Source organism: Pelmatolapia mariae, linkage group LG3_W, assembly GCF_036321145.2.
Source record: "Pelmatolapia mariae isolate MD_Pm_ZW linkage group LG3_W, Pm_UMD_F_2, whole genome shotgun sequence".
In the NCBI taxonomy this organism is placed as follows: domain Eukaryota; kingdom Metazoa; phylum Chordata; class Actinopteri; order Cichliformes; family Cichlidae; genus Pelmatolapia; species Pelmatolapia mariae.
The window spans coordinates 16,869,443-16,887,538 of record NC_086229.1 but is presented as its reverse complement, the minus strand read 5'-3'; the positions used below and the strand labels follow the sequence as shown (position 1 = coordinate 16,887,538).

Genomic DNA, 18,096 nt, shown 5'->3' with positions numbered 1-18,096 from the left:
TTTTCTTTTTGCAAGTGTTTTCTGAAGTTGCAGTCCGTTTGGCCTCTCAGGGCCACCGTAGCATTTCACGAAGCAGAACGCAGTCTTCAGAGATATCCACGTGAACGCTGTGATATGTCTGACCTTCAGTCCGAAGCTGAAACTCAGACCAGTCTTAAAAGAAAGCACAAGTAAAACTTTTTTATTCACAAACATATCTTTGATTGTTAAGAATTTATGATCTTGTCTTTTATACATATCTGTGGTGCTTGCATACTGCAATATCACCACATAATATAGTCCAAAAAGTGGAAGTTTGTAAACGTTTTAAAAATGCAAAGCCGTGTACACTTGTGCACTTCAAAAATTCATTGTATACTGCACCTTCTTGCACATCTCTGTTTCCTGTGTGTTTGTTAGAAATCAAACTAACTTTAGGAAACAATATGCCAAAAGCATATTTACAATTACTTAAGACCGTTTTTAATTTCTTTTCTTTAGACCAAATCCCCTGTACACATATACGGACTCAGAGGATGAGCAGCCTACAAAAAAACGGTTTCCCCGGGCCCCTCGAGTGAAAATACCAGGTAATAAAATACTGTCTAGTGTCTGTGTACATATCTGTGTCTGACACGAGGAAACTTTTTTGACAAGTTGTCTGTATTCTTAAATACTTAAAAAATTATCTTTTTCTAAACAGCCCTCACCACTCCGCAGTCTGCCCCCCAGCCCACTGATAGCAACCATCATAATGCCCCGCCCAGCTCCCGGCACCTTTCGCCACTCCGGCACAAACCGACACAGCTTTGCGATCTCGCCAGCATGCAGAGTCTGATGTCTTCCCTATAGATGGTATGCTTTTTAAAAAGCTTTAAAGCTGCATCACAATGTCATTGTACTCTTATCTAAAAAAAACCAAAACAATTTATACTCCTGAATGTCATCTTGTTGTGATTTTTTTTTTTTTAGATTCCAGAGACTCTGTGAGGCCACTATTACAAGGCAAGTTTGAAAATCTTGGAATTTCACAGTTTACATGGTATAACAAATATATGTGACAGGCAAAAACTAGTAAACACTTTTAGCAGTTACAAGAACTAACAAATGAATATCCAACAAAAGGGAATAGAAATACATTGTACTGCCAATACTTTGGTTTATTCTTTGTATGACTTGAAAATCAGGCTTTAGGGAAAACTAAATGACATGTTTCTATCATCAATTACATGAAGTAAACACACAAGCACTTGCATACACATTTAAGACATGAGACACGCTAATTCCATCTCATAAAATGTGTCTATAGGTGAGACGCTTTGCGTTGATTGGTGCTGCTGAACCACACTGGAGGTGCGAGTCCGCCGTGTAATGGTTTATGCCATTACAAAGGAGCTGGCCTCTGTACTCAACTGGGCAGGGGAAAAAAAACCAAGGACCAGACAAAGCAAAAAAGGGCATTTAAAGAGACAGCGCTGTGCAGATGCATATTTGGTAAGTTTTAACATTTATTGTAGTTTTATGAGCCTAAAGTGAAAAATAAAGAGATCAATTGATGTGCTGGGTGCGTTTCACATTTCCTATGTCTGTTTTTTGCTATATTACTTTGTCTTTCTTAATAACAAGACTTTCATGTCCGGTTAATCTGGAGATGGAGTCTTTGGTCTTCGGCTTGTTTTGTCCTCGGGTTGTACACTTTGTACAGCCCGAGGGCCCTATGTTTTCTTTTTCTTTTTCTTTTTTTTAAAGGATACACGGCACACCATGCTAAGACATATCACATTTTCAGCTTATAGCTCTTTGGGAATCAAATGCGGCAGTTTGCTGATTTCCGCCTGGTGACTTTCATGTTTATCAGCCTAGGAGTTTACATACTTTCTCCCTGCTGAAGACAATGAACAAGAGCTTATTCATGTGCTCTAATTCCCTTTTTTTGTCTTTGTTTGTTTGTGTGTGTGTCTATTTTTGTCCTAGATGGCCTGGCGCAGCAGGTAGGGGCGAACTCTATGTCTGAGTTGGTCTTTGCTCAAGCAGTCCAGAAATGGCTCAGATATGATCCAGATCGTACGGGTGGCACGCAGGACGCACATCATCCATCCCCATCCCGGAGTAAATAATAAAAAGTGACGTGAAACATAGAAATGTAAATAGGAAACTTTGTCTTTTAATAAAGTATTTTGCAAATGATACATGTCTATTGACCTTTTTTGTTTTTTTGTTTTTTTTCAATAAAAAGCAACTGTGCGAAAGAGGTGGAAAAGCAATACCATATCTCAACAGTGTTTCAATATCAGAATCTGACATTGTTTCAATGTCAACAGTGTTAGAAAATATAACGTTGAATCAATGTCAGGTTTCAACATTGATTTAACATCAGAACCTGACGTTGTTTCAACGTTAAAAATGGGTGCAAGAGTGACGTTGGGTCAACGTCACACTTCAACGTTGATTCAATGATGTCGCCTGATATTGACTCAACATTGTTTCAATGTTTCCTTGCTATCTGGGTATCTTGTGATCTCTTCAAGGAAGCTGAGTTTAACCAGGTCTTTATTTGATCCTTTCATATATTTTACTATCAAATCAGGACACCTGAAGGGAGCGAACTTTCTCTACAAATTGGGTACATGTGGAGTTAGATTAAAAAATGCATTTTGATGAATGTTAATTCTAATATTATTACATTCATGTAGTCAAACAAAGACTGTTAACATACTAAACTAAAACTCTTATTTATTGTATATTTTGAGGTTTAAACAAAGCAAACCCATTTTTAAATTCTTTATCTTACTTTTTTAAGTGTTGTAATCTTACAAAACAATTTCTAAACTTAAAAACATTTAAATTTGATGCTAAACTTTGAATAGTGCAAATGCAAACATTTGATATCCTAAAGAATGCCTATCTGTAATATGTATTACAGATAGGCCTTCTACAGATACATATTACATATGTAATATTAAGACTTCTATTTCCAAAACAAAACAACATGTATGTCTTGATGCATTCTCAATCATCCAGGAAAGTAAATCTCCAAAAGTTGAATCTGTTCATCTGGACGTAGCGTTTTGTGGGAGAAACGTTTCGTCACTCATCCAAGTGACTTCTTCAGTCTCAGCTGACTGCAGGTTTCCCCAAACCTTATAAACAGTACATTTGCATAATGACTGAAACCAGCCCACTGAAGGAACAATGGGCTGTGAGGTCAGTTCCTTAATCATAATTATGCAAATTCCCATGACCATTGATCAACAATCACTGACCAAAACCCACTGATCAAAGAACACTGATCAATGGCCATGAGTACCATTCACAGAGAGTTGGGGAATGGCTGCAATCACAGCATTGTAAGATGGCGAAAGATGTACCCTTAGGCCCCCTCCTCGATTCAGAGATGGTCTTTCCCTTTTCACGTAAATGGCCTCCTTGACTCCGCGCTCAAACCAGCGTTCCTCCCTGTCTAGGATGTGTACATCCTCATCGTTGAAAGAGTGTCCACTGGCCTGTAGGTGTAAATAGACTGCAGAGTCCTGGCCTGATGAGGTTGCTCTTCTGTGTTGTGCCATCCGCTTTGCTAGAGGTTGTTTGGTTTCCCCGATGTATAAATCCTGGCAATCCTCCTGGCACTTAACAGCGTACACTATGTTACTCTGTTTGTGTCGGGGGACCCGATCCTTGGGGTGGACCAGTTTTTGGCGCAGCGTATTTTGGGGTTTAAAAGCCACAGAGACACGGTGTTTAGAAAAAATGCGTCTCAACTGTTCCGATACTCCTGACACATATGGGATCACTACAGGTTTTCGCCTGGGCAGCGGTTGTCCTTCTCTCCTTGATCGGCTGGAGCTTTCTTTAGGTGCCTTCCCAGCTTTGACAAAAGTCCAGCTGGGATAACCACATTTACTCAGGGCCTTCTTGATGTGCTGTTCTTCTGCCTCCCTGGCCGCTGTGTCAGTGGGGATGGTGTTCGCTCTGTGTTGTAGCGTCCTGATGACACCCAGTTTGTGCTCCAGTGGATGATGAGAGTCAAACCTTAGATACTGATCCGTATGTGTAGGTTTACGGTACACGTCAGCCTTTAGATGTCCCCCATTACTGATGGAAATCTCACAGTCTAAGAAGGCTAACCTGCCACTTTTCATATCCTCCCTGGTGAATTTGATGTGTCGGTCCACCGAGTTAATGTGATCCGTGAAATGTAGTACGTCCTGAGATTTGATTTTCACCCAGGTGTCATCCACATATCTGAACCAATGGCTTGGTGGTGTTCCAGGGTAGGATAGCAAAGCCCTCTTTTCCACTTCTTCCATGTACAAATTGGCCACGATGGGTGAAACTGGGGAGCCCATGGCACACCCATGTTTCTGCCTGTAGAACTGACCCTTGTATGTGAAGTAGGTGGAATGAAGACACAGTTCCAAAAGCAAACACACTTGGTCGATGCTGAGAGTGGTCCTGTTGCTGAGGTTGGTGTCATCCTGTAATCTCTTACGGACTACCTCCAACGCTTCCGTGACTGGGATGCAAGTGAAGAGAGATGTAACGTCGTACGAGACCATGGTTTCATCTGCCTCCATAATGACATCAGTGATTGGTCAGTGATTGTTGATCAATGGTCATGGGAATTTGCATAATTATGATTAAGGAACTGACCTCACAGCCCATTGTTCCTTCAGTGGGCTGGTTTCAGTCATTATGCAAATGTACTGTTTATAAGGTTTGGGGAAACCTGCAGTCAGCTGAGACTGAAGAAGTCACTTGGATGAGTGACGAAACGTTTCTCCCACAAAACGCTACGTCCAGATGAACAGATTCAACTTTTGGAGAAAACAACATGTAGCTCTTGTGTTGGTGCCGCTCCCAAAATTTAATACATAGTGGTATTTTTTGTTCATGTGACCATACCTAAGACTTTTAAACCCACAAATTGTATAAATGACGTTACTTAACAAAACATGAGCAAGGTTACACAAAGGTGATTCTGCTTCACCAACATGCAAATCATTAGGAAATCAAGTTACTAAACAGGGAACAAATGCAAAGAACTTATCCATCGTACTAGGAACAGACATCATGGGTGTTGTTAGCAACAAGTGGAAAGAACTGGAGTCTGTGCTTGTAATTTGTCTTAATGATCCAGGTGACTGTACAGTTTATAAGCAGGCATTTCAATTCACTACTTTTTATTCTCTGGTAAAGAAATATAAATTTTAAAGCAGAAGGACTTATTAAATATGGTATATGTATTGTCTAAATTAGAAGAATAGTATTGTATTAACATTTTGGGGGCAAACCCGATGCATGTTACACTATAGTCCTAATATTTGAACATCTTATAAAGAGCTTTTGCCGTCATATGAACAGCAGGAGAAAATCTGAGTTTCTATTGGTGAGTCACACTGTGTCATGGCCGTAACAGCAGATGTGTGGATTCAATAAGAGAGGAACCCAAAAGCAGAAAAGTGGCGTTACTATGAGTGGGCTTTATTCCAAATGTGAGACTACAAACAGAACCGAGGATGGCAAGGACAGACCTAAGAAATGACCTGAACTGGGAAAGCTGGCAAAACAAACCTGAAATCATTAATCGCAGAGGTAACACAGACAGACAAGTGACGAGCAAAGGAGAACACACACTATACAAGCACAGAGGGAAATGAGAAAACTGCACAAAGGAGGGAGACACAGCTCAGCCTAACTAACACGACGAGACAAGGAGGAAGCAAAACTGCATACACTGACATAAGACTTGGACCTTCAACGTATAACAGGAAACTTACTGACTGAACTCAAGATACAGGCTCAAAGACAAAAGCTTCACAGAGAGACAAGGAAACATGAAGCACAGAACAAGAATAGAAATCATGAACTACAAACATAATATAAAAGATCTAATAATTCAAGGAACAAAACTAAAACCAAAACGCTGGGTCACAGACCGTGACTGTCCTCACAGCTGAGGTGATAAAAGAAATTATTTGAGTGCTCAAACAGAGCTTTTCCATTTTTGCTCATGAGAAAGCATTTCTATACCTAATCAAAGATAAATCAAACTATAGGTTTGGTCCAACAGTCAAATGAGACATTTGGTCTGAATAATGAAAATGTCTATTCCAATGTCTAGGTGTTGTGTATGTAGACATGATCCATGATCAACCTTCTATATTAATGTCTGGGTTTGATGAGATCAGAACTGTGTCACCAACTCATCATTATCTTTTCATGATTTTAAACAAGGAACAATAGTAATCCCAGAATTATCAGTCGTATTTGATTTAACTCAAGTCAAAGTCAGCTTGTCAAAAACCATGTGTACAGATCATACAGACTTTTTGTTGAAATCTCTGCCAGAACCAGCCTCAATGACAATGGACGGGACAAATGAGATGGTGCGGAAGAGAGCCAGAGAGCAAAAACTCCCTCTTAACAAGACGAAACCTCTGGCAGAACCAAGGTCAGTGAAGGGCATCCATTTGCCATGACCAGTTGGAGGTGAGTGGAGGAAGCTTGCTCAGTCATCCAGGTAATTTAATCCCAAGTGACTTCTGAAGTCTTATCAGTTCAGCTTAAACTGAAGTCAGTTCGTTGAGCGACAAAATGTTTCTTCCACTGAAAATGCTACGTCTAGGTGAACAGAATCAAACCTTTTGAGGTGTCTCATAATTAAATGCAGAGGGGTGTAAAAACACGCCGTGAGTGAAAAGTATGCCCTAGTCTGAGAGGCAAGTGCTCTTTTGGAGAGTTTTGATATTCTGAGGTCCTTAAGACAGGAAAGGCCAGCTTAGTTAGCTTTCAGTGTCTCTTCACTACTTTCTGCTCTCCTCATATCTCTGTATTTCCCTGTCGAGTTTCCATCTTTTGTTCAGACTGGGTAACCGGCTGTATTCTGTTGCTCCTAGTGTCATTAACGCTCAGCGAATGTCTTGGATTTTGTCTTAGAGTGTCTGCATTTGATGACATATATTAATAATTGTTACGACCTGGCTCTGCTAGGCGACAGTGGACGTAACATAAATGAGCCCAGAGACCAGGGGGTTAGATAAAAAGAAAAACATAAGGTTTATTAACACAACTGAAAACCGTTAGTGAACCAACTCACTAGGCAATAGAGCGATTTTAAACAAACATAACAAACAACTCAAATAACACCAGTAGAACACTACTCATCTAAACATCTCACAGGAGGCAACTCAAAACACAAAGGCTCAAAAGGGCAGCAGTACAAAGACAAAGGCTGGAGGGACAATCTGCACAGTCTGGTCAAATCAACAAGTCCCACTCCGACTGAGGGATCCTCAGCCTTTTATATTCCCCGGAAAATGCAGGCAGCCGTGTCATTGGTCCGTCGTGTTCAAGGCTCCTGCAGCAGCCAATGGTGTGAGTGGTCTGGCACACTCTGATCTGCATGAAGTTGAGGCGGGCATAGGTCCTGGGCCAGCCAATCCCCCATGAGTTCTGGAACACTGTGATTTCCATAGAGGAAGGCGGGGCCACCTGAGGCCAGAGGCCGTAATAATAATAATAATAATAATAATAATAATAATAATAATGTATACTTTATTGATCCCCGTGGGGAAATTACTTGTTTTTCTCTGCATTCACTCAGTGAAGCAGTGGGCAACCACTAAGCAGGCGCCCGGGGAGCAGTGTGTAGGCTCAGGGGTACCTAAGGGTAGCCATTCAGTGGATTCGAACCATTGACAATAAAACGTTAAGTCTTTGGAGGTTTCCAATATTAGCATATTGCTGCGGAGGTGTGGTTTCTGGCTCAGATGCAGGGGAGGTGTGGTGCAGTGAGCTCAAGGGGCAGTGCCAGGAAGGTTGGAGGAACAGGTGAAGGTGATACATCTAATGAGGTTTTCCTTCTACTTCAAAATGAGGTTCTGTTGTTTGGCAGAAATAGTCTGTTGTGAATGTAAAAAACATTTCAGCATCGTGGCAGATGAGATGATGGGTGTTACAAAACAAGAGCAGATTTCATTTGGACTTAGTTACTTTTATAATTGAAGCATCAAGGACGGTTAGGGTTAGGGAATCTGCCGGGAGACTAGCTCCAAACATACAATGGCGCTACTGTAATGAGTGGTAAGCATTCAGGGGTCCAGGCTATAATCAAAGAGAAAGCTAAATGTGTTTTGTACATCCCCCTCAGTGCCCACTGTCTCAATGTAGTGCTACCTGATGCAATCAAAACAGTTCCAGAAGCAGACTAATTCTTTGCTCTGTTTCAGAGTCTTTATGTTTTCACTTCTGGCTCATATGTGCACCCCAAATGGCTGGCTGTACAAAGTGAGATGTATGGCAGCACAAGAGTTCCAACATTGAGTGACATATGATGGGCATGTTGATTCATAGCTCTACACATAATGGACAAATGACTTGCCCTCAAACATATCTTGCAAGGTATTACACAAGAGCACAGAGGAGAAAAATCTTTTCAGGTCCGTGGTATTCTGGCCCTGACTGACTTAAAAGAACGCCTGATTTAGTCGAAGGTTTGTTCAAACTTTGATGGATTTTAGACATGAGACATTTTTTGATAACTTGTGGGGTTAAGTACTGAAGACTTTTGAGCAACGTGATGCTGCCACATGACAAAGGAAGACAAGCTCCAGACTCTGCGAGTCCCACATATGTCTTTTAGTCAGAGGGAGCTAGATTATGACTGACTACATGCTTAATGAGCTGAGCTGACATTGTTCAAAGACCAGTTGTGAGCTGATGAGCAGTTTCCGACCTCTTAACCCAAAACAGTGATTAATTTTTGAAAAATAACAGTTTGTTTGAAGTTGGTTGTCTTTATGATGCCAATACTTATGACTTGGATTCAAGAGACTATTGGCCCTCAATGTCCCCACCGTGAAATTGGTCATGAAGCGCCACTGACAGATGGCACAAAGTTGGAATTCATTGAATAGATATATGCATCATCAGCCTAAATGCAAATTTATCTCCAGCACACTCAATGTAACCCAACACTGAGTATGAAAGCACAGCCACTGTGCAACAGTCAAAAATTTTAATGTGAATCCACCACATTACTGCAGAGCAACCTGTTTATCATGGACAAAAACTACCCAGAATTTTACTCAATATTCTATTTTATTTTTCACTGAACACAAAATTTGCATAGCAAGGTTTATTTTCAGGATGTGTAACAGAATAGAAATATAATTTAGTAAAGAGCATCATGTGCAAATCCAATACGTTATTAAAATGACATCACATCTAAGCTTTAAATTTGCAGTTTAACGAACACCACCCTTCCTAGGGATGGGTATCATTTAGGTTTTATCCGATACCGGTGCCAAACCGGTACTTTTGAAACGGTGCCGGTTCTTAAACGGTGCTCAAACCGGTGCTTAAAGAATGGAGAACACAAAATTGGTCCAAAAACCTCTCATGTTCAGCTGTTTTTTTGTAAAAAGATAACAATGTTAGCCTTTTCTGCAGCTATAGGGCATATATGGTATCACTCTTGGCTGGAAGCAGTGCTTAAACAATGGAAGAAAACACAAACTTTGTCCAAAAACCTCTCATGTTTAGCTGTTTTTCACATTTCCTTTGGTCATTTTAGCCTTTTTGGCCAGGGTGAAGGGAGTATCTGCCATCAAACAAGAAGACAGCCGCATGTAACTACGACGGTGTTTGCTAGTTCACCTTACATGCATTAATGTAATAACGTGGTTAGCCTACTCAACGTGAATTACACACAAACAACATTAAGCTACTCACGCAGAGAAGAACGGCTGCTGCTGCCATCATCATCGTCATCATTTCTGCTACACTGGCAGGGCTAGGGGCCAGGACTCTCCTCTTTGGGTTTTTGGGGGATGTTGCTAACTCCGGGTCCGATAACAGGCACCACACCCGCAATAGATGTGCTCGGTGTGAGGTCTCGCAGCAAGCTATCAGATTCGAGGTGTTACCTCCTTTGACAGTATCACAGTATCACCTTAAAGCACAGGCTGCTGAGTTTGCATGTTTTGCTGTGAAGTACAGCCAGACTTTTGACCGCTTGACCTTGGGCATTTTTAATCTGTAGCTCTGCTCTAAAAGAACGTACGTACCTGGGCCCACCTACTATCCTCGGAAACGTAAAATGATTGGCTAAAATTTAAAGTCATCACAGCTCAGGAAAAAAAAGCACCGAAATAAAACATCGAAATGTGCGCTGCTTTTCGGTCTGGTTACTACCGTTTATGTCAGAACCGGTGCGATCATGGCATCGGACACCGGTACCCATCCCTAGTCCTTCCCTTTAAATCTAACCTCTGTTCTTCCTCTCATGTCCTCTTTCTTATCTTTCTCCATCTCTGAGTGAAGTTAGCTCTCTTTCTTTTTTCTCCCAGTGAAATACAGCAGCTGGACCTGATCAAACATGTACGGCGTAAAATTAAAAGGTTGTCAGAAAAATAAATACTCAAGTAAAATGCAGATACCTGAAGTACAGTCGAAAAGTATTTGAATTTGGTTACTTCCCACCTTTGGTTCTTGTCTCAGATGTTGGCAACCACAAAGTAATACCACTGTGACAAAATGCTGCCAATGTTTTTGAGTTTTAGTAAAAACTAAAATATTGACACATTTTTTTTTTCTGCACAACGCACCAAAACCACAATCTCAAATGTCTTAGTCATTTAAACAGTTTGAAAGGACTACTTGCTACTTTATGTAGGTCAAATATTGTAAGAATGTCAAAGAATAAAAAAAAATTGTTGCACTTTGTAAACATGCGCTGTATTTCCATTTAAGTAACCCAGTTATGCCCTTTTCAACACATTTATATGTACATTTGCATTTACATTTGGTATAGGAATAAAAAAAGTCCCACCTATAATGTAAATCATAACATGTATAGTCAACTAAAAAACAAACAGGTTTTCTGGGGAAAAATACAAAAAATGAAAAAGGTGCACTAAGCAGATTGCAGAAGTGCTCACAACTTTAAACTAATACTTTATGCACACAGTTTTTGATTTAATTGCAGCATTCAGTCCTCTTGGGTTGTAGTCTAACAGCACACCTTGAAATGGCAATACATGTCCACTTTTCCTTGCATAACAGTCTAAATCTATCAGATTAGAAATTCATCTCTTCTGCATGGCGTGCTTTTTAGAAAATACGTTTCCCCCTTAAATATTTGTTTTGTAATAGAAGTTAATAAGTTAAAGCTAACATCAAAGGTGGTACAAGCTTTGAACGATTTTCGACATTACAAAAACCAGACATTTTAAGAGGTGTGTAAATGTATTCTCTTCACTTAAAACAAGAATTGATAGTAGTCTCTTTGTAATAAACAAGCCTTTTATAAACTATGACCCCTCACTGACTCACTCGTGCGCATATGTGTTCACTCTGTGCTACATATAGCATCGTCAGCAGATTTGTGAATTGATCAATATGTTGTCTTGTTTATCCTCCCAGTCAGATCAGCACACACGTGCAGATTCTGGTCTGCGGTCAAGTCACAGCAACAGAAAAAAGAACATTAACAGGAAGTAGGAAGAAAGATTCCTCCACTGATAGACTCCTGTATTCAGCGACAAACCGGGAGAGAACTGGTCTGAGAGTGGACACCAGTACAAAAACTGTCTCATCCACTTCTTCCACAGGAAACATGGCTGACAGGAAAAGGTCAATATGTACCAGAGGTCTGTGAGATTCATCGAAACCAGACAGAGAGGCATGAAGCTCCGCCTCCTCCTGTGACGGTATTAAAGCGAGCAAAGTACATGTGATGATCAGAGCAGAGAGCCGTCGACCTGGACATGGTTCCCCTGCTCCTGCTGATGCTGTGGAGCTCAGGTAGGACACTAACATCACCACGACACACACATGCATCATGTAAAAGGATCAGTGAAGGAAAGAAAAAACTGCACTGTGACACTTAAACAGCTTCAATTTCGAATCGTTCAGACATCAAAACACAAAAGTCAGTTTTTAATCTGTTTACAGTCACTTTGACCTGCAGCCTCAAATGCTTTAAAACTTTATTAACTATTCTGCTGCAATCATTTAAGGGCCACAGTTGTCACCTTTCTGCAGAATGACTTTAGTTTATGGGTTTATTTAAAAGGAACCAATAAGAATACGACCCCGAGCTGACACAGCAGTGGTTTAAGTGATTTGAAAGAACAATAAAATGCCAATAAAAGTACAACTACAGTACCAAACCCTACAAACAGTTCACCACATCTAGTAATAACATTAGCATGTAATCTTCAAACTAGAAGAGTCTGTGCCTTTGAAATGGTTAAACCCATCATCATATTCCTGTTTTGTCTTTTTGGTGTATTTTGAAAATCCTGAAGCTGTTTCACTGACATTGCTGGGTTACATTTACATAAATGTCATGGTAAGATACAAAAATACATACTGCAAATGCTTTTTTCCCTTGAACACGGCTACCTTTAAGTATACGTACGTATCAGTTACACACAAATTACATTGCTTATGGTTTTTTTACAGAACAGTGCACAAACAACATTACAACGTCTCTTAACAACCGGTAAAAATACATACCATATATATATACTACTTATCAATTTTATTGGTCTGCTCTTACCAGGCAAAATGTTTTTGGCAGCATGAAAAAAATGCATTAGCCGCACGTCAGTGTAAGCTGCAGTGTTCACATTTTGGGGAAAAAGTAGCGGCTTATGACCTGAAAACTACGGTACCTGCTGCTGCAACATTTAGATTTTCAAGAAGAAGATTTCCTGATCTGATCCAAGAAATCATCCCACTGTTGCTGCAGAATGACTCTTTACCTAGTGGCCTGCTGCACAAAGAGCCTCTGTTTCCACATAACTTATCAGGGGCTGAGAACATTCTGCTTTCATGCCACTGTGCAAACACAGAGGCGATCAATAACTGTTTGAGTCACTGATTGGCTCACTGCTAAATCGCTATTCAAAAAAGTCCATAAAAGAGACTTTATTAGTTATGTTTTTTTTTCTTTAGTCCCATGTGTTTAACAGTACTTAATTGGAGTCCCATAAAGCTCGACTTTTTTCTCTTTGTGCTGTATATTCAGCTGGAGGTTTCCTCCTATAAGGGGAAGAATTCCCACTGTCATTAGGTGCTTGTTCATAGCGAATCGTATGATTTTTTTTTTTTTGGGGGGGGGCATATTTTTGTACATTTCCAAGACATTTTGAGGCTTGGAGATTTTCAGGTGAGGACATTTGAAGGATGCAGTCAAGACAAAAAAAAAAAAACAAACACAAAATGATGGTTCTTCTTTCATTTTCTCCTCAGGAGTCCAGGCTAAAGTGAAACACAATTCAACAGGTAAACAGAAAAATCAAAAAATATTACCAAAATCAAACTCACTAGCAACTTTCACAAGGCATTTCCCCTCTTTACTGAAACTCTCTGCTTTCTGTTCAGAGTTTATGAGGTTGGTGGGAGGAGCCAGTCGCTGTGCAGGCACACTGGAGCTGAAGCATCAGGGAGAATGGAGACCAGCCTTTGGTGGAGAGTACTTTCAAATGAAGGCAGCAGCTGCTGTCTGTGAACATCTGAACTGTGGCTCTGCTGTTTCTTTATGAATGATAGCGATATCTTATTCCATATCTATGTGGCTACTTAGAGATCAATGTTCTCCTTCTGATTATGATCTGCCAAGATGTGTACTGTCATGGGATGATTCTTCAGTCAGACTGGTGACATTAGATGATGTCACCAGTCTGTGACATCATCTAATGTTTCTGGTTCTCCTATTTCTGCATCTTAGCTTGATGTATTTTCACGCTTTCGTTTCTTTTCATATTTGTGGATTTTTATTTTGAGGGTATTTTATTTTTTCTTATTTTCTGTACAGCACCTTGGTCCTGTGGTATTTTAAAGTGCTTTATAAATAAAATTGGATTTTCATCATGTCATTAGAGCTGTGAGTAAGAAGCATGCTCACTTCATACAGGTCCTTAAATACACTCCACAGCACTTCTTGCAGACAATAACACAACCTTTTAAAAGTAGTTGAAAGGCTACAGTCACTGTTTGTCTGTTCTTGTTAATCTCTGGCTCTCTTCCACAACCTGTCTTCCTCCCTTCACCTCCACTTGGTTGCAGTAGATGGCTGCACCTCCCTGAGTTAAACTGAATTTAAATTCATATCATGCATAAAATTATGGCTGACTTTGCTCTGAGCACTACAGACTGTTATTCTCCGGCAGACTGGAGGTCAACTACAACCAGTCTAACCAGTCCAAGCAGAGCTGGACCTCCGTGTGTGAAGCTGATTTTGACCAGCAGGATGCAGAGGTGGTCTGTAGGGAGCTTGGCTGCGGGCCTCCCTCAGCCCTCCAGGGGGCGATCTATGGAGACATGGGGGCTCCAGTGTGGAGCAAAGAGTTCCAGTGTGAAGGCCATGAGTCTACTCTCCTGGACTGTAGGAGCTCAAACTCTACTAGAAGCAGCTGCTCACCAGGCAAAGCTGTTGGACTCACCTGCTCAGGTAGAAGAGCAGCTGCAGCTTCGATTTGCTTCAAACTCACTTCATTTTTTGCTGATGACTCTCTGCTTTCTGTTCAGAGCCTATCAGGTTAGTGGGAGGAGCCAGTCGCTGTGCAGGTACACTGGAAGTGAAAATAGGAGAATGGAGACCAGTGGAGGGACTTCATTGGGCCCTGAAGGAAGCAGCTGTTGCCTGTAAACAGCTGGACTGTGGCTCTGCTCTTGCTATAAAAGATAAGCAGTCCTCAAACAGAGCTGTGTGGAGGATACCATTGGGCGTTGTTGGAAAGGGATCCCCTATGAGGGAGTTTGCAAGTTCAGCTATCTCTGGCTACACTTTGGATCTCACATGCTCAGGGAACCATGTCACTGACATCATTTGTTACAGAAGGAGGTGGGTAGAGCAGACAGTGTTTTTCATCATGCTGACTTATGAGAGATGACTCTATTGCCATTGCACAGTTATACCTAGGGCAATAGTACTATGAAAATTGGAAACTGGTCCCATGTTGGCACTATGCACAGCACAACACAACAGAACAAGACAACAACACAGTAACTTAAAATAATAAATTAAAAGAAATAAAAAGATTGAGTGCATGACAGCATCTTGGCTTAATAAATAGATAGAATGAGTTTCCACAACCCTGAAAAGCGGAAGTGAATGGATGGATGGAGTTTCTGTTTTATTCAGTGATGGGAATAAGTAACGTAAGTAACATACTTTTTTCAGTAACGACTAATCTAACTAAATACTATTACTATCGTTACAGTTACTAACAAGGAAACGCGGTCCGTTACTATTTTTCGTTGCTCAGTCTGCAGCAAACACATGAAACTGCACATACATGACTGGAAGGAAGTGCTTAAAAACATAACCTAGAATTTAACAATCTTTAAGATTTTTTTCCAGACATTTAAACATCAGTCCATGCACTAGTGCACTGGAGAAATAACAGCTGTAGATGAAGTTGCAAAAACGGTTAAAATATACTTTCAGAAAGTTAAGAAACGTCCCTACCCTCACCTATGGTCACGAGCTGTGGGTAGTGACCAAAAGAACGAGATCGCAGATACAAGCAGAAATGAGCTTCGTTCAGAAGGGTGGCTGGCCTCTCTGTTAGAGATAGGGTGAGAAGTTCAACCATTGTGGCTTCTGGCTCATGAACAGAGCAACCTGCTGTTTTAAGCAACAGAATTGTTTAGCATCCATCTTAAAATGTAAAACATAAAATTATAATTTTGGCAACTTTGTAATATTGATTTACCAGCTGTGACAATTATGATGTCTACATGTTTAATCTTGATCTTTTACTAAATTTACTACTATTAACTCCTCTGATAACACTTAATGTGATTTATTAACAGTAATGGATGAACAAAGCAGGCCCAGTGGGTTGATTTGGTGGAACATAATACATTTTAATAACTTGGAGGGTTTTTTGATTCTTACTGTTTACATTCACATTGACATTTTCAGCATTTTCAGCAAGTATCAGATTTAAAATAGGAATTTGTTTCCTTTCCTACGTGAAGTGAATAAATGTGATAAATATGAAACATTATAATATTACATTATTATAACATTTTAATATGTGGCGTAATTTGATCACAGAGGTTTTGATTACAAATGTTTTTACAGTTTTCTCTTTATCTTCCAGTCAACACACACACACACACACACACACACACACACACACACACACACACACACACACTCTTCTCGTGTCTGCTGTCTCTGATCTCTGTCTGTTGGATCTGCTCTGATCTCTTCAGACTCTGTGAGGCTGCTGAATGGGACCAGTCTGTGTTCAGGCAGACTGGAGGTCAACTACAACCAGTCTAACCAGTCCAAGCAGAGCTGGACCTCCGTGTGTGAAGCTGATTTTGACCAGCAGGATGCAGAGGTGGTCTGTAGGGAGATTGGCTGCGGGCCTCCCTCAGCCCTCCAGGGGGCGCTCTATGGAGACGTGGGGGCTCCAGTGTGGAGCAAAGAGTTCCAGTGTGAAGGCCATGAGTCTACTCTCCTGGACTGTAGGAGCTCAAACTCTACTAGAAGCAGCTGCTCACCAGGCAAAGCTGTTGGACTCACCTGCTCAGGTAGAAGAGCAGCTGCAGCTTCGATTTGCTTCAAACACAGATCATTTTTTTTATTTATGACTCTCTGCTTTCTGTTCAGAGCCTATCAGGTTAGTGGGAGGAGCCAGTCGCTGTTCAGGTATACTGGAAGTGAAAATAGGAGAGTGGAGACCAGTGCATACATTCCGCATGACCCTGAAGCAAGCAGCTTCTATTTGCCAACATCTGAACTGTGGCCCTCGTGCTTCTTTAAAACAGAAGTCCTCAGAAAGACCTCTGTGGGCTCCCAGACTTTACTGTGAAATTACTTATTTTTCTGCGATGGGATGTTTAAAACACACAATCGTTATCAGTACATCATGGGCTTTTCCTCCAGTCCTGGAGCTCACCTGTTCAGGTAAGCCAATCTGTGACTTCATCAATTGTATAGCTAGAGGCGGGTGGAACAGACAGACTTGAGTTCAGCAAATGTGCTTTTTGATAAAAGCTTCTGTTTTTGCATCTTCACTGGATTATATTGTTACTCTTTAGTTTCTCCTTGTATTAGTTTTATATGTATATATATATATATATATGTATATTTTTATTAAATTTTCTGCATCCATTTTTACAAAAGCCAAATTGAACAATATGCCGTTTTCCTTTTGAAGAACATAAAACAATATGAAACATACACTCCCACCTCATAATTATAGGAGTACCAGTGGGTACAAAAAGAAAAAAGAAAGGGTCCAGTCTAATAATACGAATAGTGAACCCTGGAGTACAAGATAACAGTTCCTGAGTGTACAGAGAGATGTGGAGAGTTTCAGAGCCCACACCCCCACACAGACACACACAAAAAAAACAACAACACACAAACCAAGAAAAAAAAAGAGAAGAAAAGAAAAAACCCACAAACATAATGAGTGGTCAGCTTAGTTGTAGAGATAAGTCAAATCTGTAAGAGAAAACAAATGTGTATAAATTAGGTAAGTAGATACCATCATAAGGCGCAGGCACAATAGAGTCCATATAATTAAACATAAGATGAAATAAAATAGAATAAAGTCTGAGCTGGCTAATTGGGAGCGTTGCGAGACCGCAAAGTCTGAACATGGTCAAAAAAGGGTTGCCAGATCTTAAAAAATTTGGCCATAGACCCACGCAGGGTGAGTTTAATCTTTTCGAGTTTGCTAAAATGCAAAGCGTCTCTGATCCAGATTTCCCAGGATGGGGGAGAAGGGGATTTCCAACATAACAATAATCTGCTTCTTGCCAATAAGGTGAGAAATGCTACCAAATCCGCTTGGGGCGTCGGCAAGACAACTGTATCAGGAAGAACCCCAAACAAAGCAGTTAAGGGCACAGGTTGGAGGGTTAGCTGGGTGATCTTTGATAAAGTCAGAAATATATTAATCCAGTATTGTTTGAGGGATGGACATGACCAAAACATATGTATTAGAGAGGCAGGTCCTTGTATTATTTTCACAGATCAAATGAATGCTGTTTTTCTTCTGAAGCTCTGTCTGTTTTCTGAATGAGCTCCACTTGTCTTTATACTCTCCTGCCTTAGTGATGGCCTTCCCTTCTCAATGT

The 18,096-nt window shown here is 40.6% G+C and overlaps 1 protein-coding gene and 1 long non-coding RNA gene across 2 annotated transcripts; both read left to right on the top strand.

Annotated features, from left to right (window-relative positions):
* The first annotated feature begins 755 nt into the window (after positions 1 to 755).
* On the top strand, positions 756 to 2,160 carry LOC135932459 (uncharacterized). The gene is made up of 4 exons (XR_010573536.1): positions 756 to 834; positions 952 to 984; positions 1,289 to 1,473; positions 1,954 to 2,160. It is a non-coding gene; the product is annotated as an uncharacterized LOC135932459 (long non-coding RNA).
* A 9,587-nt stretch (positions 2,161 to 11,747) lies between these two features.
* LOC134646767 (scavenger receptor cysteine-rich type 1 protein M130-like) lies at positions 11,748 to 14,882 on the top strand. Its single transcript, XM_063500682.1, has 5 exons — positions 11,748 to 11,784; positions 13,240 to 13,272; positions 13,372 to 13,490; positions 14,134 to 14,440; positions 14,518 to 14,882. Exons 1-5 carry the CDS (start codon positions 11,748 to 11,750, stop codon positions 14,880 to 14,882), a joined length of 861 nt encoding a protein of 286 aa, XP_063356752.1.
* Positions 14,883 to 18,096: the final 3,214 nt, after the last annotated feature.